The sequence below is a fragment of the Thalassophryne amazonica genome, chromosome 5, assembly GCF_902500255.1.
Source record: "Thalassophryne amazonica chromosome 5, fThaAma1.1, whole genome shotgun sequence".
NCBI classification, from domain to species: domain Eukaryota; kingdom Metazoa; phylum Chordata; class Actinopteri; order Batrachoidiformes; family Batrachoididae; genus Thalassophryne; species Thalassophryne amazonica.
The window spans coordinates 78,265,773-78,289,629 of record NC_047107.1 but is presented as its reverse complement, the minus strand read 5'-3'; the positions used below and the strand labels follow the sequence as shown (position 1 = coordinate 78,289,629).

General features: G+C 41.4%; 1 protein-coding gene across 13 annotated transcripts in view; it reads right to left on the bottom strand.

Annotated features, from left to right (window-relative positions):
- Window positions 1–6,706, bottom strand: part of atxn2 (ataxin 2) — a 94,891-nt gene extending 88,185 nt beyond the window's left edge. For all 13 annotated transcript variants that reach the window (XM_034170606.1, XM_034170612.1, XM_034170607.1 and 10 more), the window contains exon 1: window positions 6,212–6,706. In XM_034170606.1, the coding sequence (XP_034026497.1) occupies window positions 6,212–6,321 (110 nt within the window). In that variant the 5' untranslated portion in view covers window positions 6,322–6,706. The remainder of the gene's footprint in view (window positions 1–6,211) is intronic.
- Between the last annotated feature and the right edge of the window lie 17,151 nt (window positions 6,707–23,857).

Genomic DNA, 23,857 nt, shown 5'->3' with positions numbered 1-23,857 from the left:
TTGCAGGAGAATGATCATCCATGTCTTTAGGGTCTTGGCGTTTTCTCTTTTACTGTATGGTTGTGAGAACTGCACACCAACCATTGACATAAGGAAATGCCTGCATGTCTTTGGAACTTGGTCTGTCTCTCTTTTATTTTTTTATGATCCATGGATACTGCTGGCATGGCTTTGTGTCAAATGAACAGTTACTGGGGGAGAATTGGATGAGGAGTATAATGTTCATTGTGAGGGAAAGTCAGCTACATAGCTGACTTTCATAGCTGACTTTAAATATCATATGATATTTTGGCCATGTGATACACTGAAATTATTCAGCACGCAAATGCCTCAGTGTTGAGGACTCCACCAACTGGCCAAGTGGATGTCCATGTATCACCTGGTTGTTGCAGATAAATGATTAATGGTTGCTTAAGCAGTTGGGATGGACCGGTTGTCTACCTTGATGGTTGTCATCCAGGATCCAAGGTGATTCTGCAGTTGAGCCTAACTGATACAGGATTTATAAAATCAATACCAATTTTTATATTTTATGATTCTAAGAGTAAATATGTCGACTGATATTGTTCCCACACAGAAAATAGCAATAGCAAAAATTTCCCCTAAAATTTATTATGTACAGTTTTTGTAAATAGTCCACACCAAAATAGCATAAACGGTTTACAATTAATCTTGTTTTACTGACAGTCACTAATATTTCAAAAAGGTGGTATGAGCTAATGGCCTCTCAGTGTCTAAAGTAATGGACCATTTTCTCCATAAGATGGGTCCTTCTCAACACATCAACGGGCCTATGCAATGCAGAATAAAACAAATAATTCAAGCTTTGCAATTTTATCTATTGTAAGAAGCCACAATTTGAGTCTGATTATTTTAAAAGATACTGAAAATTCCATATTTCAGTATTTTATATTTCATGTCATTTGATGTTATGTAGAGGTCATAAATAAAAGTTTAAAAGGTTAAAAACTAGGGCTGGATATCGAGAACCGTTTTTTTCTGGGTATCATTAAGAAATTATTCAATCCACCAATATCAATAGCCTTTTTGCTTAACGATTCCCTTATCGGTCCTTCAGAGCGGCCGTTGTTTTTGAGGGTGTTTGTCAGGAAAATGATCATTTCTCTACGTTGATTGCAGACCCTACAGCGGCTCTGTAATCAACTGCTTCTGCAGCGTGACTCCACTTTGAAGTGTGAACCAATGAAGAAATGTTTTGATCCGCTGGCTTGTTTGTTCTTTGTTTTATTTCTCTTTATCTTAATTTCTCAGAGCTAAAACCCTAAAGAGCATATGTCTGTGAGTAATATTTTCCTTTTTATGTTAAACCGACTTGTTATGGTCTTCTGAAACAGCGGATAGATGTATTTTATAACTTAAAAAGGGGACCAATGCTAACGCATTAGCATGTCTATGGCGTTTTCAATGTTAAAGTTAGCATTAGCTGCTCGTATCTAGGGATGGGTATCGAGAACCGGTTAGCGATGCTAATGCGTTAGCATGTCTACGGCATTTTCAATGTTAAAAGTTAGCATTTAGCAATTGCAGCCGTCATCACGTTCGGGTGCATTTGTTTTCAAATTGTAATATTCCTTAAATTTATTTTTGCTTATATATTAATAATCTAATGATTATTATATACAATTTTAGAGAAAGAGACAAAAAGAACCTGAATAGAAACACAACAGCAAATATATAATAGCAATTAACAATGAACATAAATAAATAAATACATACAGAAATAAGTGTTTCCTGTGAATACCTAGTGACTCTCACACCTCCATTTCATCCCTGTCTTATTTAAGTTTAATGACAGTTTGTTTCGGTCAAACCATATTTTTAATTTGTTAATTTCTTCAGTGATTTCCTCCAGAACTATCTGCCAAACTAGAAAACTGCTGCATCCTAATAAGAGCAGAATACTACTGGAATAAATCCGAATAAGGAAAGTTGTATTTTTTTTCTCACCTAAATGGATGCTGCACTCACTCCAGTTTATTGTCTGGAATAGTCCCAGATTGCATTTCAGAGCTTCTAGAATTCAAACATTTTCGTGCAGGTGGTGTTGGGGGGTAATTTTGGGTTTCAGCTTTTTTTGTTTTTCACCACTTTCATCCCTGAATATGAGTTGTGATTCACTTTTGTGCGGATTAAAGTTACTAACTGGAACTCCTGTCTCGTTGCGAGAAAGAAACGAGAATCATCCTCCATTCTGTTCACACAGCTCCAAACGTTGCACGGCTCTCTGACAAGTCAAGATAGAACAATAGAATTCAGTCTGAATTAATAACTTCAAAGCGAAACACAGTTTTGTTTATTTTTATTTATGTCCAGAGATCAAGGATACAGTGACTAATCTCATTTATTTAAGACTCAAGGAAATACATAGAAAACCTGTAAAGCCTACTTTTAGTACAAAATTCACGAGGTATCGATAAGGGAATCGATAAGGAATCGGATCGATAAGCAGAATCGATAATGACATCGATATCGATAAAACCTTTCAATACCCATCCCTACTCGTATCTCAGCACATTTGTGTGCATTTGTTTTCTGTACAATAATTAATGGTTCAACATTTGTTGTTGTAAAAGAGTCAAATGTATTAAAAATTATAATTTTTTAAATTTATTTATATTTATATATTAATAACAATAATAGCAATAACAGCAGCAATAATAGTAATAATAACTCTTCAGAAGTGGCAAGTCCGCTTCTTAACCCCTCTCAAAGCCATTAAAATATTTCAATCGTGAGTCACTTTTGTGTGGATTAAAGTCACTAACTGGGACTCTTGTCTTGTTGTCAAGAAACGAGAATCGTCCTCCGTTCCGTTGGCACAGCTCCAAACGCTGCGCGGCTCTCTGCCGAGACAGAGTCCGCTCAGACTTAATAACTTAAAATGAATTGCCACTTTAAATAAAATGACAGCTCTTTCCAAATGCTGTAATGCAGACAATAAACTGCAATCGACTAAAACGTTTTTTTCCTCCCAAAATGAGACGTCCGGCATTCTTTATGAATTACATCCTGATGTGCAGCACAGCCAGCTGCAAGAGCTCAGCTCAGAGGTATGGAACGACATTCATGCCAATAATGTCTGAAAGGAAATGCTTTTGACAAAAACTACAGATTTTGTTTATTTCTATTTATGTTCAGAGATCAAGGATCCACCCTGTAGAGTTTATTTATGTCCAGAGTTCAAGGATCCAGTGACCAATTTCATATTCATTTACTTTAAGACTCAATAAAATGTTGTTGACATAGAAAACCTGTAAAACCTACTTTTAGTACACAGAAAATTCACAAGTGGTATTGATAAGGGAATCGATAAGGAATCGGATCGATAAGCAGAATCAATAATGGTATCGATAGATAAAATCTTATCAATACCCATCCCTATTAAAAACACAATATTGGATGCAAGTAGGATCTGCTCCATCCTTGAAAACTTACATACAGCGGCTTTAATCTATTGAGGCAGACTGGCAGAGAGCTGTACCGCCAGGGATGGGAGTTTTTCTCTCTACTGTGTGACAGTGTGAATGTGAACTTTCTTTTTCATTAAATCTTTTTGAATTGGACAACATCGCTTGTCATTAGTATCCAATGAAGTTGTTATTGCTTTTAGCTCAGGCTTGTTGCATGGGAACATGTACACTCATTTATTGTTTCCTGTTACAGAGTACGCTACGTTTTTGTACGTCACAAAAACTTGCACCCCAGAGATGACATACCAATGATGCAGGGCAGCTGTTTATGGAATGTCACTAGTTAAGGTATAGTTAAGATGTAGTTACTATTTAGTCATCTATTCCTTTGAATAATCAGGTTGATTAATGATGCAGAGATATGGTACATCACGATTTGTGTACGTCATGCTCTACAGCATTCCAGTTGTTACAGAACCAGCTTGGAACTATGCCATGAGTTAGAGTGCACTGTTGTTTAGTACTCACAATATATACTATTATGAACAAGCAGTAACAGCACTAACAGTTCAAACAAATCTCTCTCAGTTGCTGTACGTCACGTTTTTGTGTATCTCGTATTGGACCAGAAATACAGTCATGCCGTTGGAAGAGTATTAGTTTTAAGGAAGTAGACTTGTCAAAGTATGGTCCACACTGAGCAGGTATTAAGGTCTGAAACTTCACAGCTTAATACTCGAGACAGTCCTTTAAATGGTATATTACATTACATATTTCAAGGTAGGCGTACTTCATTTTCTACCCCATGGTGGCCAAAATCTGTACATGTTCCCATGCTATGAGCCCTCAGTAAGCAGTTTTCTGACCATCTTTGAACGTTATACCAGACCATAGGGTTGGGTATCGAGAACCGGTTCTTTTCAGGTATTGTTAAGAAATGATTTGATCCACCAACATCAATAGCCTTTTTGCTTAATGATTAACGTGCAATAGCGCACAACAACGCAGAACACTATTCTTGACCGTGCGCATAATTCTCCAGCAACAGGTGCCATTAATCGTAACGTGTGGTAACAGGTTGCAGCAGTTCTTGAGGACACCTGACGCCTCTGCCCCGAATCATCACACTCATGATCAGCGGCCAAGAATGTGTACTTCGTGGCATTCGTGACTTGTCGTCGTTATGTGTAAACGAAGCATTATCAATACCTATCGCTACCAGACCACCTTCAATATTTTGTCAATTTTGTTTGATTTTTGTGTAAATGATGGCATCTCATGAAACATCACTGTACAGATTTAAAATCATTGCAGGCAGCGTCACTATTCGACAATACATTAATTCATAGAAAATGTGAACTTTTTTAATGAGCTCGTTGGGGTCGTGTCCTTCTGCTGGTGGCAGGAATGCAGACTGAATATGGCAACAGTGCTTCAATATAAGTGTGGATCTGTCAAATTTTAATCTTTCAGAATTAAAAAGTCATTTTACATTTTAGAATCAATCACTCATAAAAATTAACGTGACAAAAAGGTTTGTGAATGAACTGTGATTACTGGGCAGTTTAAATAACAAAGGCTGCCCTACTAATAGCAATTTGCGTACAGTACAATATCAATAGCAACAGCCGTATGTTTAATAGCCTGCCATCCAAACACTATACATTTTTACAAATATGTAAAAATAAATAAATAAATAAAAATGTTAAGTGACTAGCACATAGCCATACACACAGACACCAACTCCACTGTGGAAAATGCTCACTTTAATCATATCCTGTGTAATCCCAAAAAAAACAAATTTGGATTCTCAATAATCCAGCTCAGGAGAATTTAATGTTTGTGAACTTTAAAATCCATGTTTTTTAGAAAGTTGTGTGTTAAACTAGACCAATCTTCACCAGGCATCAATGAATGAAATCAACGCAATGAATGGGACATATTGTCCTAGTAAACATCGATTAGCCGAAAAACAAATAAACAACATAAACAATACGCGTGCGTCTTCAGTAGTAACAACACGGCACAGCTTTACTCCGCCACGACACACACACGGACACGCACCAAGGACACAATTTGACAAGCAGCAACGGTAACGTCAAGGTTGAAAGCCCCCCGTCCGTCTCTCTTCTTCACACCCGCCCCTTTCATTCCTGCGTCCACACTTCCACACTCCACGCCCCCCCCCTCCCCCAATCAAATTCTTGACAAACCCGTCGCAGCAGTGTTGCGGCAACGTAAAAAGCCATACCACAGACAGATAAAACTAAACACCTTTCGTTGCTTCCCCCACCACCACCCCAACTGTTTTGGGTGAAACAAAGACAGGGCTTTACGTCGTTGCCTTGCCATCATAACAGTCAATGAGGCAAGTGCACTGAATAACAAGCATGGGCTGTCAAACGGCTAATTAGGCTAACGAATTTCACTTAAAACTGACACTAGTAAACTAATATTAGCGACGCTGGCGAGCATCTTTACCGGTGTAGAGGGGCGAGAAGATTTACACTTAACCGTGTCAAAATAGTTGGGAGGCGAACAAATGATATGATTTATTAAACACGTAAGATACTAATGCTACGTCAAAGTTGCAAGCAGACAGGCCTCGCTGGCTACGAGATGACCAACACGTCACAAGGCCCAAACACATAAGCCACTAGCTAGTTTTGGACCTTTAACAGAGATGACAGCTCTTAAATCATGTCCCCCTTTCTGCAAAATGACTACATTATCCTTGCTGTTGTGTTCACGAAGTGACTGCGAGTGTTGATTTCACTTACCTGCCCAGGTTCTGTCTTCCCCCGCCGCTTCCTCCGGCACCTGAGGCGGCGGCACCACCAACACTGCCGCCGCCGGGCTTGCTGCGATTTCCACCGGCCTTCATTGACATGGTGATCCCATAAACAACGGCGCTTCAAATCGACCAGCTTCGTTCCGCAAACGGTTGTGTGGCAGCTTGCTGATGTTAGCAGTCCGAGCTAAGAAGCTAATGTCAGCGTGTTTTCAGAAGCAGAGGCTACGCTATGAACGTATCCAGCTAACAGTCGCTAGCTAAATTAGCTCTATGTACAATTCCTAATAAAACAGGACAAAATTATAAATGTTTTTTTTTTTTTTTTTTTAAAAAGACAACAGGCGTCAATCACTGTTAAGGGGTTAACACGTATGTTTCGCCTCTTGTCACTTTGATATGTAACCCTAATAACAAATATGTGTATAACGACTCTATGAAAACGGGTTTACAGCTATCTCTCGAGTTGTGTCTGTTGCTAACAGCGAAAAGACCAAAACACTGAGAATAGGCACAAAAAACAGCGGAGGGATATGTGCATGGCGTACAAACACATAAGAGCAAAATCAGCTTTGCTCCATTGAGTTCTTTAATTGTAGCGCACAAATGGGGGAAAAAATGGAAAAACTATAAAATCTAAATTGCCGAGACTGACATTTGGCGACTCGTTTGTTTCGAAGTTGTTACATCTGAGTCCTGGCACTATTTTCAGGAAGTCCGTGAATCCTCAAGGTTGTGTTGTGGCGTCCACGTGAGCCGGTGTATTACATAGAGATCAGTGGGTGTAACGCGAACACAGTTTTAAATACATACATAAATAGATGTCTTAACAGCTATCCATTTTTTTTTTTTGCTTAAAAAGATTAAGAAATCAAAAAATAGGTTTATTTTTTCTCTTGTGCTGTTTTGCGCAATTTTTATTTAATGTAAATGTTACTTTTATTTCCAAAATGAAATCAGTCATATCAAATCATATCATATCAAAACAGTGAACAACGCTTGGATTTTCAAAGCATCCGTTGAATGCTGAAGCTAAAAGCTGAATGTTTATTTTAACGATTATCATTCTCAACCTTTATCCACATTTTTCAGAAAGACTTTACTTTGTACACAAACGTTCTGTCTGTCCATGAATTAATTTGTGTTAAGATAAATGGGCTCTCAGATACTTTGTGAAAATTATATATATTCCAATTGTTTATTTGTAAAAGAACCATATACAATAAAAAAAAACTAAACAAATGTTTCCTTTTCATGCATATGTACCAGAGTTTGCTTAAAGCTAATTTACATGTGTCCCTTGGCAGGTCACAATTAAAACATGAGTAATAAAACATTATAAAAAACATTAGCTCAAAGTTGCAGAGCTGTCACCTGCCTCGGAAGATGTTCATTCAGTTGTTTAATTTTGTAGAAAAAAAGCAGATCACAGACATGACACAAAACTAAAGTCATTTCAAATGCCAACTTTCTGGCTTTAAGAAACACCTGCATCAAATCAGATCTGCTCGTTAGTCTGCATCTAAAAAGGAGTGATGACACCTTGGAGAGCTGTTGCACCAAGTGGACTGACATGAATCATGGCTCCAACACGAGAGATGTCAACTGAAACAAAGGAGAGGATTATCAAACTCTTAAAAGAGGATAAATCATCACGCAATGTTGCAAAAGATGTTGGTTGTTCACAGTCAGCTGTGTCTAAACTCTGGACCAAATACAAACAACATGGGAAGGTTGTTAAAGGCAAACATACTGGTAGACCAAGGAAGACATCAAAGCGTCAAGACAGAAAACTTAAAGCAATATGTCTCAAAAATCGAAAATGCACAACAAAACAAATGAGGAACGAATGGGAGGAAACTGGAGTCAACGTCTGTGACCAACTGTAACAAACCGCCTAAAGGAAATGGGATTTACATACACAAAAGCTAAACGAAAGCCATCATTAACACCTAACCAGAAAAAAACAAGGTTACAATGGGCTAAGGAAAAGCAATCGTGGACTGTGGATCACTGGATGAAAGTCATTTTCAGTGATGAATCTCGAATCTACATTGGGCAAGGTGATGATGCTGGAACTTTTGTTTGGTGCCGTTCCAATGAGATTTATAAAGATGACGGCCTGAAGAGAACATGTAAATTTCCACAGTCATTGATGATATGGGGCTGCATGTCAGGTAAAGGCACTGGGGAGATGGCTGTCATTACATCATCAATAAATGCACAAGTTTACGTTGATATTTTGGACACTTTTCTTATCCCATCAATTGAAAGGATGTTTGGGGATGATGAAATCATTTTTCAAGATGATAATGCATCTTGCCATAGAGCAAAAACTGTGAAAACATTCCTTGCAAAAAGACACTTAAGGTCAATGTCATGGCCTGCAAATAGTCTGGATCTTAATCCAATTGAAAATCTTTGGCGGAAGTTGAAGAAAATGGTCCATGACAAGGCTCCAACCTGCAAAGCTGATCTGGTAACAGCAAGTTACCTTTGCACAAAAACAAAAAAGTCTATCAGTTTGAGCATTAAATATCTTGTCTTTGTGGTGTATTCAACTGAATATAGGTTGAAGAGGATTTGTAAATCATTGTATTCTGTTTTTATTTACATGTTGTGTGGGCCGCTGAAGAGGAGGTACTGCTGGCTCACCACCACCGGATGGCGCCCTGCTTGGAGTGCGGGCTTCAAGCACAAGAGGGCGCCAGAACCACTGGGAGTGACAGCCGTCAATCATCCTCAACACCAGCTGTCACTCATCATCTCATCATCACCATCACCATAAAGGCCGGGTGGCGACTCCACCTCCTCGCCGAGAAATCTCCTACGATACAAGGTAATCTCTCTGCTGACTTATACGTCAAATAATAATCTGATCTGTTTTGCAGCTGTTTTTTCCTGGTGGTATTTCCATAACTGGATTTTCGGAGCTGCACGTGTGTATGATTGGAGGTGGAGGCTCTCCCTCCACAAGAATCAATAATCAAGGTTGCTGGGTGTGAGGATTCACACTCACTACCTTCTGTTTTTTCTGCCAGCAGTACCAGGGCCGACAACGGAGGACAGAGACCACCTGGGGACTCGGGGCTTGGCGGCTTCAGTGTTCTTCAGGCCGTTGGTGGTAGAAGCGGTGTGGGTCCCGGCTCTTCGTTCATCTGAGGTCTCCTATCTTCGAGCCTGCCCGCAATCCTCTTGTGTGTGATTGGCAGTACCTTTGTTTATTTTACGTTGTGTTCTTGTGCAACATTAAATTGTTACTCCTTCCCTTATCCATTGTCCGTTCATTAGCGCCCCCTGTTGTGGGTCCGTGTTACGACACCTTCCCAACATTACATTTCACACAAAGTCCCAATTTCATTGGAACAGGGGTTGTAAAAGGGCCTGAGGAATATGACCAACCAGTCTACATGTGTTTTTGGGACTTAAAAAAGGTGTACAACAGGGTTCCTCGATGTTTCCTGTGTGGCATTACAGGAGTATTGGGTACCAGAACCCCTGCAATGCCCATTCCGGTTTCTATATGACCAAAGTAGGAGCTGTGTCTGCATTCTCACTACTATTATCCATCCATCCATCCATAGATCCAAACCATCCACTTGCCTACTCGATCCCCTCCCATCACCTCTGCTCAAAACTCATTGCTCCTCCATCAGCCCCCTTATCACAAAAATAATCAATACCTCCCTAGAAACAGGCCATGTCCCCAACACCCTCAAAATTGCTATTATCAAACCCCTCCTCAAGAAACCCACCCTGGACCCCAAACCTCTGTCAAACTACAGACCAATATCTAACCTTCCATTTCTCGCAAAAATTCTAGAAAAAGTTGTCTCCTCCCAGGTCCATCATCACCTGAAATCTAATAATCTTTATGAAAAATTCCAATCTGGTTTCCGCCCTTCCCACAGTACAGAAACAGCCCTCATCAGAGTCACCAATGACCTGATGAGGGCTTCTGACTCCGGTTCCACATCCCTCCTCATTCTTCTCGACCTCTCTGCTGCGTTTGACACTGTAGACCATCACGTCCTCCTACACCGTCTCAAGCACTATACAGGTCTCTCTGGCACTGCCCTTCAGTGGTTTCACTCCTACCTCTCTGACAGAACCGAGTGTGTAGCTCTGGGGGAAGCAAGATCCATACCCCACACTGTTACCTGTGGGGTCCCCCAGGGCTCCGTACTCGGCCCAACCCTCTTCACCATTTACATGCTTCCCCTCAGTTGTGTCGTCGGCAAGCATGGAATTAATTTTCACTGCTATGCTGACGACACACAACTCTACCTCACCATCTCTCCTTCTTGTCCCCCCTCGGTCACAGTCTCCCGCCTCAGCTCCTGCCTGGAGGAGATAGAGGCGTGGATGAGTCAAAACTTCCTGCAGCTAAATGGCTCCAAAACAGAAGCCATCCAAACTGGTACCCCCCATCAACTCCGCTCCTCCCCAATCACCTCTGTTTCATTTTTTGGACACAACATTCCCCTCTCTCCCTCTGTGATAAACCTGGGGGTCAAATTTGACGCCCACCTCTACTTTGACAATCATGTCACCTCCATCTGTAAAATTGCCTTCTTTCACCTCCGTAATATCTAATTAAATCAAATCAAATCAATTTTATTTATATAGCGCCAAATCACAACAAACAGTTGCCCCAAGCCGCTTTATATTGTAAGGCAAAGCCATACAGTAATTACGGAAAAACCCCAACGGTCAAAACGACCCCCTGTGAGCAAGCACTTGGCGACAGTGGGAAGGAAAAACTCCCTTTTAACAGGAAGAAACCTCCAGCAGAACCAGGCTCAGGGAGGGGCAGTCTTCTGCTGGGACTGGTTGGGGCTGAGGGAGAGAACCAGGAAAAAGACATGCTGTGGAAGAGAGCAGAGATCAATCACTAATGATTAAATGCAGAGTGGTGCATACAGAGCAAAAAGAGAAAGAAACACTCAGTGCATCATGGGAACCCCCCAGCAGTCTAAGTCTATAGCACCATAACTAAGGGATGGTTCAGGGTCACCTGATCCAGCCCTAACTATAAGCTTTAGCAAAAAGGAAAGTTTTAAGCCTAATCTTAAAAGTAGAGAGGGTGTCTGTCTCCCTGATCTGAATTGGGAGCTGGTTCCAGAGGAGAGGAGCCTGAAAGCTGAAGGCTGTGCCTCCCATTCTACTCTTACAAATCCTAGGAACTACAAGTAAACCTGCAGTCTGAGAGCGAAGCGCTCTGTTGGGGTGATATGGTACTATGAGGTCCCTAAGATAAGATGGGACCTGATTATTCAAAACCTTATAAGTAAGAAGAAGAATTTTAAATTCTATTCTAGAATTAACAGGAAGCCAATGAAGAGAAGCCAATATGGGTGAAATATGCTCTCTCCTTCTAGTCCCTGTCAGTACTCTAGCTGCAGCATTTTGAATTAACTGAAGGCTTTTCAGGGAACTTTTAGGACAACCTGATAATAATGAATTACAATAGTCCAGCCTAGAGGAAATAAATGCATGAATTAGTTTTTCAGCATCACTCTGAGACAAGACCTTTCTAATTTTAGAGATATTGCACAAATGCAAAAAAGCAGTCCTACATATTTGTTTAATATGCGCATTGAATGACATATCCTGATCAAAAATGACTCCAAGATTTCTCACAGTATTACTAGAGGTCAGGGTAATGCCATCCAGAGTAAGGATCTGGTTAGACACCATGTTTCTAAGATTTGTGGGGCCAAGTACAATAACTTCAGTTTTATCTGAGTTTAAAAGCAGGAAATTAGAGGTCAACCATGTCTTTATGTCTGTAAGACAATCCTGCAGTTTAGCTAATTGGTGTGTGTCCTCTGGCTTTATGGATAGATAAAGCTGGGTATCATCTGCGTAACAATGAAAATTTAAGCAATGCTGTCTAATAATACTGCCTAAGGGAAGCATGTATAAAGTGAATAAAATTGGTCCTAGCACAGAACCTTGTGGAACTCCATAATTAACCTTAGTCTGTGAAGAAGATTCCCCATTTACATGAACAAATTGTAATCTATTAGATAAATATGATTCAAACCACCGCAGCGCAGTGTCTTTAATACCTACTTGTAATAAAAGTTTATGGTCAACAGTATCAACAGCAGCACTGAGGTCTAACAGAACAAGCACAGAGATGAGTCCACTGTCTGAGGCCATAAGAAGATCATTTGTAACCTTCACTAATGCTGTTTCTGTACTATGATGAATTCTAAACCCTGACTGAAACTCTTCAAATAGACCATTCCTCTGCAGATGATCAGTTAGCTGTTTTACAACTACCCTTTCAAGATTTTTTGAGAGAAAAGTAATATCTCTCAAATATCTATTGTAATATCTCCAAACTTCGTTGTTCTCTTTCCCTCCCTGCTGCAGAGAAGCTCATCCATGCCTTTGTCTCCTCCAGGCTGGACTACTGTAATGCGATCCTCATCGGGATCTCTGGCAGGAGCATTCAAAAGCTCCAGTATGTCCAAAACAGCGCTGCCAGGGTCTTGATGAGGGTGCGCAGGTACGAGCACATTACCCCCATTCTTCACTCCCTCCACTGGCTCCCCATTCACTGCCGTATTCAATACAAAGTCCTCCTGCACACTCATCACTGTCTTCACGGTGTGGCCCCCACTTACCTCACTGAACTGCTCACACCACACACTTCCACTAGGAGCCGGTCAGGCCAACAGCACTGTCTAGCCGTGCCCAGGACACGGCTCAAGACCATGGGTAACAGGGCCTTCTCAGTGGCTGCTCCCCGTCTATGGAACGCCCTCCCAGACCACCTCAGGGCTCCACAGACCATGGATGCTTTTAAAAAAGGACTCAAAACCTACCTTTTTACTCTGGCCTTTAGCTAAATAACTGCTGCTGTTTTATCGTTCTTATTTTGATTTTATTGTTACTGTTTTATTGCTTTTATACTGAATTATAGTTTTCTGTGTTCTTCTGTTTTATACTGTAGCACTTTGGGATTTGGTGTCAAATGTAAAGTGCATTACAAATAAAATTTATTATTATTATTATTATTATTACTGCAGACCTACTGTTATGGACCCCAAACACCTGTAGGGAGTGGTGAAGACTGTTGAGAAGATCACCACTGCCCTTTCTGCAGAACATCTTCTACCACAGAGTCAAAAGGAGAGCTGCCTTCATCCTCAAGGACCCCATTCATCCCCAGAACGGACTGTTTTATACTTCTACCTTCAGGCCAGAGGTACAGAAGCATGAAATGCAGGACTTCCTAACTAAAGTACTGTCTTTTTCCCACTGCCATCACTCTCCTAAACAGCTAACACGAGTTTACAATCATGGTCTACCTCATGCTCACTTGACAGTGGAAGAAGGGCTTCTCCTGAAGTCCACTATCATTTCCAAAGCTTTAAGCATGTTCAGCTCCAGGTTGTTCTGACCACACCAGAGGACTAGTCATGCCACCTTCCATCTGGAAGTGGTTCCTTCCAAGTGGAAGTGGTTCAGGCCATATCTTTCAAATAGGTCTTTTACTGTTATGATTAACGACCTCTCCTCTTCACCAGCTTCTCTGACCTCCGGTGTGCCACAGGGCTCAGTTCTTGGCCCTGCCCTTTTTTCATTGTACATTATGCCATTAGGTTCTGTTATTGCTCATCATGATGTGTCCTTTCATATGTACGCGGATGACTTACAAATCTATCTGCCTGTGACTTCTTTTTCAGACACACAGTCCATTTATTACTGACATAAAGTGCCGGCTTGTTGTGAAAGTGTCGTGACACGGACCCACAACAGGGGGCATTAATGAACGGACAATGGATAAGCCAAAAAGTAACAATTTAATGTTGTGAATCGCACAACAACGTACAGACAATAACAATATGGTGGACTGTCAATCATACACCAGGTGACGTGTGGGCAGGCTCGACGATAGAAGACGCCTGGAGAGAGAAGAGCTGGATCCCCACACAGCTTCCAACCCCAACGGAGCTGAAGAACACCGGAGCCGCCAAGCCCTGCGCCCCAGGTGGCCGCTGTCTTCAGCAGTCAGACCCGGTACTGCTGGCAGAGAACAGAGACAGTCCAGATGAGTGTGAGTTCGCACACTCAGTAATCCCACAGTCTGTATTAAGTAAAGGAGGGAAAACCTCCACCTCCAATCACACACACTCGTGCAGCTCCTGGTCAACCACTTATCTGGGTTGGGGTGTGAGGCGAAGCCGTCGCTGTCACACCAAACGCCAATCCCTCAGATAAGGACACACTCCAGGAAAACGGCTGCAACAGAAGTTCAGGTTATTACACACAAAGTGTCAGTCAGCAGAGAAATTACCTGAATGGTAGTTGATTTCTCGGCGAGGAGGCGGAGTTGCAGTCCGGTCTTTGTAGTGGTGGTGATGGGTGACAGCTTGTGTTGATTAATGACAGCTGTCACCTCCAGCAAAGCCGACGCCCTCTCGTGCTTGAAGCCTGCACTTCAAGCAGGGTGCCATCTTGTGGTGGTGGGCCAGCAGTACCTCCTCTTCAGCGGCCCACACAACACCGGCTATCTCAAAACTTTCTCTGTCTGAATGAGTCAAAAACTGAATTCATCCTCTTTGGATCTTCCAGCCATATAAATTCAGTTAAAAACATCACTTATTTTGGCTCTCAGCTCAACCACACTGTCAGGAATCTGGGTGTGATTTTTGACTCAGATTTAAAATTTAATAAACAAATTGACTCCGTGGTTAGAGCAAGCTTTTTCCAACTCAGACAGTTAGCTAAGGTCAAACCTTTACTAAACCGCAGAGATTTTGAGAAAATCATCCATGCTTTTGTCAGTTCACGTCTGGACTATTGTAATGCGCTATACACTGGACTTAGTCAAGCCTCTCTTTACCGTCTGCAACTGGTGCAGAATGCGGCTGCGCGCATCCTCACCAGCACTCGCAAATACGACCATATCACACCAGTTCTTTACTCCCTCTATTGGCTCCCGGTTCAGTTCCGAATACAATTTAAACTCTTGTTGTTCATCTTTAGTTCAATCCATGGCCTCGCACCGACTTACCTCAGTGACATTTTGACTCCTCACCAGCCCAGCAGAGCCTTGCGCTCTTCAGACCAACACCTGCTGGTGGTTCCAAGGTCGAGGTATAGACAGTGGGGTGATCGTGTCTTTGCCGTCGCAGGTCCTAGACTCTGGAAGTCTCTTCCTCTGGAGTTATGCTCCATCTCATCCCTGCCCCTGTTCAAAGCCAGGCTGAAAACGTATTTGTTTCAATTGGCCTTTGACACATAGAGCTGTGACTCCCTGGAAATTGACAACTGTATCTATATTTTAGATGTATATGTTTTATCTTATGGTTGTTTTTAACTGTGTGCAGCACTTTGATCAACTTTGGTTGTTGTAAAGTGCTTTAGAAATAAAACTTGATTGATTGATTGATTGATTGGAAGCAGACTTCTGTTGTGGGCCACCGTTGTCTGGCTCTCCCCCCTCCCGTCTCTCTCCTCTTGTGTGTTGTTTGTCTGTTTTCCATCCCTGTGGCGCACTGCAGAGCAGAGGAGCATCATCTCCTCGCTCATGAGCTCCTGATCAGGAGCGGGTTACTTAAACCCCAGCTTTGAGCTTAGTCTTTGACAAATACTACTTTGAGATCCCGTTACTTCAACTCTGATGCTTCCATGCACTCAGTCTTCTGAGAGATTCCCTGAGATGCCTCTGTGCGATGTCTAAGATTCCTGCAGCAAATCTCAAAGGTAACAGGGTACCTCTATTTTCTGTAATAGAGCTCTTTGGCCTTTGGTGTTTCCAGACCTGTGGTTTCCATGCTGCAACGTCTCCTGGCTTCCACGTCACTACCTGCACTACGTCACTTTGGACTCACAGCTGTGCTGCTACTCCTCAGCACTCAGCCTCAGAGCGTGCTGCTGTGCTCTGTTCAGCTAAGTTCCTGCCACCTCTGAGTTTGTGAGATTCCTCCTGTCATTTTGCTCCTGTCAGTGACTGTGTATTACCAAGAACTGTATGAACTGTTATGCAGAAGTACTACTAAGAACTTCCAAGTTATTCCTGAAGCCAAGTCAGGCTTAATTGAACTGCGTCACAAGACGCGCCACTGCTGACCTCTGACAGTGGTGGGCACACTTCTTCTTTTGGCTCTCTGTTGGGACTGTTTACACAGAGACTGCTACCTGCTGCTTTGGACTTGAATTAACAGTCTTTTTCAAGACTTTTTTACTTTTTTTACTTTTTTACCTTTTTACTTTTTTTTTTTTTTTTTTACTTTTTTACTGTGCTCCAACGCCTAAGGAAGACCTCTAACGGTCGAAACATCGCGACGGAGCACTTTTATCAGCTAACTTTTATCAGCGTTGGCAAGCTAACTAGCTTGCTAACGCTTTCGTTTTTATTTTTTTTATTTTATTTTTTTATTTTTATTTTTATTTTTTTTCTCTTTTAGCACTGTTGTCATGCGTTATCTGTGCTGCTCCACAGCATGTTTAGTTGATTTTTATTTTATTTTAGCACCGTTGTCGTGCGTTCGCTGTTGTCGTGCGTTGCCTGTGCTGCTTCATGGCCTGTTTGGTGCCTTGATTGGGGCACTCCTTCTGCTGAATCACCTTTAAATTATTTACACATTATTCACTTTGTGTGTTTTTAGGAATCCGCTAGGTTGCGTAGCTACTAGCTCTTAGCCGATTTAGCATGGTGGCTTCTCCTGTCTCTCCCGTACTTTTCTGCTCTGGGTGTGAAATGTTTAGTTATTCCTCGGCCTCCTTTAGCAGTAACGGTACTTGTAATAAGTGCAGCTTATTCGTAGCTTTGGAGGCCAGGCTGGGCGAATTGGAGACTCGGCTCCGCACCGTGGAAAATTCTACAGCTAGCCAGGCCCCTGTAGTCGGTGCGGACCAAGGTAGCTTAGCCGCCGCTAGTTCCCCCCTGGCAGATCCCGGGCAGTCGGGAAAGCAGGCTGACTGGGTGACTGTGAGGAGGAAGCGTAGCCCTAAACAGAAGCCCCGTGTACACCGTCAACCCGTTCACATCTCTAACCGTTTTTCCCCACTCGACGATACACTCGCCGAGGATCAAACTCTGGTTATTGGCGACTCTGTTTTGAGAAATGTGAAGTTAGCGACACCAGCAACCATTGTCAATTGTCTTCCGGGGGCCAGAGCAGGCGACATTGAAGGACATTTGAAATTGCTGGCTAAGGCTAAGCGTAAATTTGGTAAGATTGTAATTCACGTCGGCAGTAATGACACTCGGTTACGCCAATCGGAGGTCACTAAAATTAACATTAAATCGGTGTGTAACTTTGCAAAAACAATGTCGGACTCTGTTGTTTTCTCTGGGCCCCTCCCCAATCAGACCGGGAGTGACATGTTTAGCCGCATGTTCTCCTTGAATTGCTGGCTGTCTGAGTGGTGTCCAAAAAATGAGGTGGGCTTCATAGATAATTGGCAAAGCTTCTGGGGAAAACCTGGTCTTGTTAGGAGAGACGGCATCCATCCCACTTTAGATGGAGCAGCTCTCATTTCTAGAAATCTGGCCAATTTTCTTGGATCCTCCAAACTGTGACTGTCCAGCGTTGGGACCAGGAGGCAGAGCTGTGGTCTTATACACCTCTCTGCAGCTTCTCTCCCCCTGCCATCCCCTCGTTGCCCCATCCCCGTAGAGACGGTGCCTGCTCCCAGACCACCAATAACCAGCAAAAATCTATTTAAGCATAAAAATTCAAAAAGAAAAAATAATATAGCACCTTCAATTGCACCACAGACTAAAACAGTTAAATGTGGTCTATTAAACATTAGGTCTCTCTCTTCTAAGTCCCTGTTGGTAAATGATATAATAATTGATCAACGTATTGATTTATTCTGCCTAACAGAAACCTGGTTACAGCAGGATGAATATGTTAGTTTAAATGAGTCAACACCCCCGAGTCACACTAACTGTCAGAATGCTCGTAGCACGGGCCGTGGCGGAGGATTAGCAGCAATCTTCCATTCCAGCTTATTAATTAATCAAAAACCTAGACAGAGCTTTAATTCATTTGAAAGCTTGTCTCTTAGTCTTGTCCATCCAAATTGGAAGTCCCAAAAACCAGTTTTATTTGTTATTATCTATCGTCCACCTGGTCGTTACTGTGAGTTTCTCTGTGAATTTTCAGACCTTTTGTCTGACTTAGTGCTTAGCTCAGATAAGATAATTATAGTGGGCGATTTTAATATCCACACAGATGCTGAGAATGACAGCCTCAACACTGCATTTAATCTATTATTGGACTCTATCGGCTTTGCTCAAAAAGTAAATGAGTCCACCCACCACTTTAATCATATCTTAGATCTTGTTCTGACTTATGGTATGGAAATAGAAGACTTAACAGTATTCCCTGAAAACTCCCTTCTGTCTGATCATTTTTTAATAACATTTACATTTACCCTGATGGACTACCCTGCAGTGGGGAATAAGTTTCATTACACTAGAAGTCTTTCAGAAAGCGCTGTAACTAGGTTTAAGGATATGATTCCTTCGTTATGTTCTCTAATGTCATATACCAACACAGAGCAGAGTAGCTACCTAAACTCTGTAAGGGAGTTAGAGTATCTCGTCAATAGTTTTACATCCTCTTTGAAGACAACTTTGGATGCTGTAGCTCCTCTGAAAAAGAGAGCTTTAAATCAGAAGTGTCTGACTCCGTGGTATAACTCACAAACTCGTAGCTTAAAGCAGATAACCCGTAAGTTGGAGAGGAAATGGCGTCTCACTAATTTAGAAGATCTTCACTTAGCCTGGAAAAATAGTTTGTTGCTCTATAAAAAAAGCCCTCCGTAAAGCTAGGACATCTTTCTACTCATCACTAATTGAAGAAAATAAGAATAACCTCAGGTTTCTTTTCAGCACTGTAGCTAGGCTGACAAAGAGTCAGAGCTCTATTGAGCTGAGTATTCCATTAACTTTAACTAGTAATGACTTCATGACTTTCTTTGCTAACAAAATTTTGACTATTAGAGAAAAAATTACTCATAACCATCCCAAAGATGTATTGTTATCTTTGGCTGCTTTCAGTGATGCCGGTATTTGGTTAGACTCTTTCTCTCCGGTTGTTCTGTCTGAGTTATTTTCATTAGTTGCTTCGTCCAAACCATCGGCATGTTTATTGGACCCCATTCCTGCCAGGCTGCTCAAGGAAGTCCTACCATTATTTAATGCTTCGATCTTAAATATGATCAATCTATCTTTGTTAGTTGGTTATGTACCACAGGCCTTTAAGGTGGCAGTAATTAAACCATTACTTAAAAAGCCATCACTTGACCCAGCTATCTCAGCTAATTATAGGCCAATTTCCAACCTTCCTTTTCTCTCAAAGATTCTTGAGAGGGTAGTTGTAAAACAGCTAACTGATCACCTGCAGAGGAATGGTCTATTTCAAGAGTTTCAGTCAGGTTTTAGAATTCATCATAGTACAGAAACAGCATTAGTGAAGGTTACAAATGATCTTCTTATGGCTTCGGACAGTGGACTTATCTCTGTGCTTGTTCTGTTGGACCTCAGTGCTGCTTTTGATACTGTTGACCATAAAATTTTATTACAGAGATTAGAGCATGTCATAGGTATTAAAGGCACTGTGCTGCGGTGGTTTGAATCATATTTGTCTAATAGATTACAGTTTGTTCATGTAAATGGGGAATCTTCTTCACAGACTAAAGTTAATTATGGAGTTCCACAAGGTTCTGTGCTAGGACCAATTTTATTCACTTTATACATGCTTCCCTTAGGCAGTATTATTAGACGGTATTGCTTAAATTTTCATTGTTACGCAGATGATACCCAGCTTTATCTATCCATGAAGCCAGAGGATACACACCAATTAGCTAAACTGCAGGATTGTCTTACAGACATAAAGACATGGATGACCTCTAATTTCCTGCTTTTAAACTCAGATAAAACTGAAGTTATTGTACTTGGCCCCACAAATCTTAGAAGCATGGTGTCTAACCAGACCGTTACTCTGGATGGCATTTCCCTGATCTCTAGTAATACTGTGAGAAATCTTGGAGTCATTTTTGGTCAGGATATGTCATTCAAAGCGCATATTAAACAAATATGTAGGACTGCCTTTTTGCATTTACGCAATATCTCTAAAATCAGAAAGGTCTTGTCTCAGAGTGATGCTGAAAAACTAATTCATGCATTTATTTCCTCTAGGCTGGACTATTGTAATTCATTATTATCAGGTTGTCCTAAAAGTTCCCTAAAAAGCCTTCAGTTGGTTCAGAATGCTGCAGCTAGAGTACTGACGGGGACTAGCAGGAGAGAGCATATCTCACCCGTGTTGGCCTCTCTTCATTGGCTTCCTGTTAATTCTAGAATAGAATTTAAAATTCTTCTTCTTACTTATAAGGTTTTGAATAATCAGGTCCCATCTTATCTTAGGGACCTCGTAGTACCATATTACCCCATTAGAGCGCTTCGCTCTCAGACTGCGGGTTTACTTGTAGTTCCTAGGGTTTGTAAGAGTAGAATGGGAGGCAGAGCCTTCAGCTTTCAGGCTCCTCTCCTGTGGAACCAGCTCCCAATTCAGATCAGGGAGACAGATACCCTCTCTACTTTTAAGATTAGGCTTAAAACTTTCCTTTTCGCTAAGGCTTATAGTTAGGGCTGGATCGGGTGACCCTGGACCATCCCTTGGTTATGCTGCTTTAGACGTAGATTGTGGGGGGGTTCCCATGATGCACTGTTTCTTTCTCTTTTTGCTCCGTATGCATCACTCTGCATTTAATCATTAGTGATCGATCTCTGCCCCCCTTCACGGCATGTCTTTTTCCTGGTTTTTTCCCTCAGCCCCAACCAGTCTCAGCAGAAGACTGCCCCTCCCTGAGCCTGGTTCTGCTGGAGGTTTCTTCCTGTTAAAAGGGAGTTTTTCCTTCCCACTGTTGCCAAGTGCTTGCTCATAGGGGGTCGTTTTGACCGTTGGGGTTTTTCATAATTATTGTATGGCCTTGCCTTACAATATGGAGCGCCTTGGGGCAACTGTTTGTTGTGATTTGGCGCTATATAAGAAAAAAGTTGGTTGATTGATTGACTTCCAATAATCCGATAACAGATAATTATCGAAGATAATGTTTTCATTATCAGATTATCTTTTTAGATAACTTTAAAAACCATTATTGAACCAATTATCTTCCGGACCAATTATCTTCTGATTAATTTTTGTCCGATAACTTTTAGACTGATATATCAATCAATCAATCAATTTTTTTTAATATAGCGCCAAATCACAACAAACAGTTGCCCCAAGGCGCTTTATATTGTAAGGCAAGGCCATACAATAATTATGTAAAACCCCAACGGTCAAAACGACCCCCTGTGAGCAAGCACTTGGCTACAGTGGGAAGGAAAAACTCCCTTTTAACAGGAAGAAACCTCCAGCAGAACCAGGCTCAGGGAGGGGCAGTCTTCTGCTGGGACTGGTTGGGGCTGAGGGAGAGAACCAGGAAAAAGACATGCTGCGGAGGGGAGCAGAGATCGATCACTAATGATTAAATGCAGAGTGGTGCATACAGAGCAAAAAGAGAAAGAAACAGTGCATCATGGGAACCCCCCAGCAGTCTACGTCTATAGCAGCATAACTAAGGGATGGTTCAGGGTCACCTGATCCAGCCCTAACTATAAGCTTTAGCAAAAAGGAAAGTTTTAAGCCTAATCTTAAAAGTAGAGAGGGTGTCTGTCTCCCTGATCTGAATTGGGAGCTGGTTCCACAGGAGAGGAGCCTGAAAGCTGAAGGCTGTGCCTCCCATTCTACTCTTACAAACCCTAGGAACTACAAGTAAGCCTGCAGTCTGAGAGCGAAGCGCTCTATTGGGGTGATATGGTACTATGAGGTCCCTAAGATAAGATGGGACCTGATTATTCAAAACCTTATAAGTAAGAAGAAGAATTTTAAATTCTATTCTAGAATTAACAGGAAGCCAATGAAGAGAGGCCAATATGGGTGAGATATGCTCTCTCCTTCTAGTCCCTGTCAGTACTCTAGCTGCAGCATTTTGAATTAACTGAAGGCTTTTTAGGGAACTTTTAGGACAACCTGATAATAATGAATTACAATAGTCCAGTCTAGAGGAAATAAATGCATGAATTAGTTTTTCAGCATCACTCTGAGACAAGACCTTTCTGATTTTAGAGATATTGCGTAAATGCAAAAAAGCAGTCCTACATATTTGTTTAATATGCGCTTTGAATGACATATCCTGATCAAAAATGACTCCAAGATTTCTCACAGTATTACTAGAGGTCAGGGTAATGCCATCCACAGTAAGGATCTGGTTAGACACCATGTTTCTAAGATTTGTGGGGCCAAGTACAATAACTTCAGTTTTATCTGAGTTTAAAAGCAGGAAATTAGAGGTCATCCATGTCTTTATGTCTGTAAGACAATCCTGCAGTTTAGCTAATTGGTGTGTGTCCTCTGGCTTCATGGATAGATAAAGCTGGGTATCATCTGCGTAACAATGAAAATTTAAGCAATACCATCTAATAATACTGCCTAAGGGAAGCATGTATAAAGTGAATAAAATTGGTCCTAGCACAGAACCTTGTGGAACTCCATAATTAACTTTAGTCTGTGAAGAAGATTCCCCATTTACATGAACAAATTGTAATCTATTAGACAAATATGATTCAAACCACCGCAGCGCAGTGCCTTTAATACCTATGGCATGCTCTAATCTCTGTAATAAAATGTTATGGTCAACAGTATCAAAAGCAGCACTGAGGTCTAACAGAACAAGCACAGAGATGAGTCCACTGTCCGAGGCCATAAGAAGATCATTTGTAACCTTCACTAATGCTGTTTCTGTACTATGATGAATTCTAAAACCTGACTGAAACTCTTCAAATAGACCATTCCTCTGCAGATGATCAGTTAGCTGTTTTACAACTACCCTTTCAAGAATTTTTGAGAGAAAAGGAAGGTTGGAGATTGGCCTATAATTAGCTAAGATAGCTGGGTCAAGTGATGGCTTTTTAAGTAATGGTTTAATTACTGCCACCTTAAAAGCCTGTGGTACATAGCCAACTAACAAAGATAGATTGATCATATTTAAGATCGAAGCATTAAATAATGGTAGGGCTTCCTTGAGCAGCCTGGTACGAATGGGGTCTAATAAACATGTTGATGGTTTGGATGAAGTATCTAATGAAAATAACTCAGACAGAACAATCGGAGAGAAAGAGTCTAACCAAATACCGGCATCACTGAAAGCAGCCAAAGATAACGATACGTCTTTGGGATGGTTATGAGTAATTTTTTCTCTAATAGTTAAAATTTTGTTAGCAAAGAAAGTCATGAAGTCATTACTAGTTAAAGTTAATGGAATACTCAGCTCAATAGAGCTCTGACTCTTTGTCAGCCTGGCTACAGTGCTGAAAAGAAACCTGGGGTTGTTCTTATTTTCTTCAATTAGTGATGAGTAGAAAGATGTCCTAGCTTTACGGAGGGCTTTTTTATAGAGCAACAGACTCTTTTTCCAGGCTAAGTGAAGATCTTCTAAATTAGTGAGACGCCATTTCCTCTCCAACTTACGGGTTATCTGCTTTAAGCTACGAGTTTGTGAGTTATACCACGGAGTCAGGCACTTCTGATTTAAAGCTCTCTTTTTTAGAGGA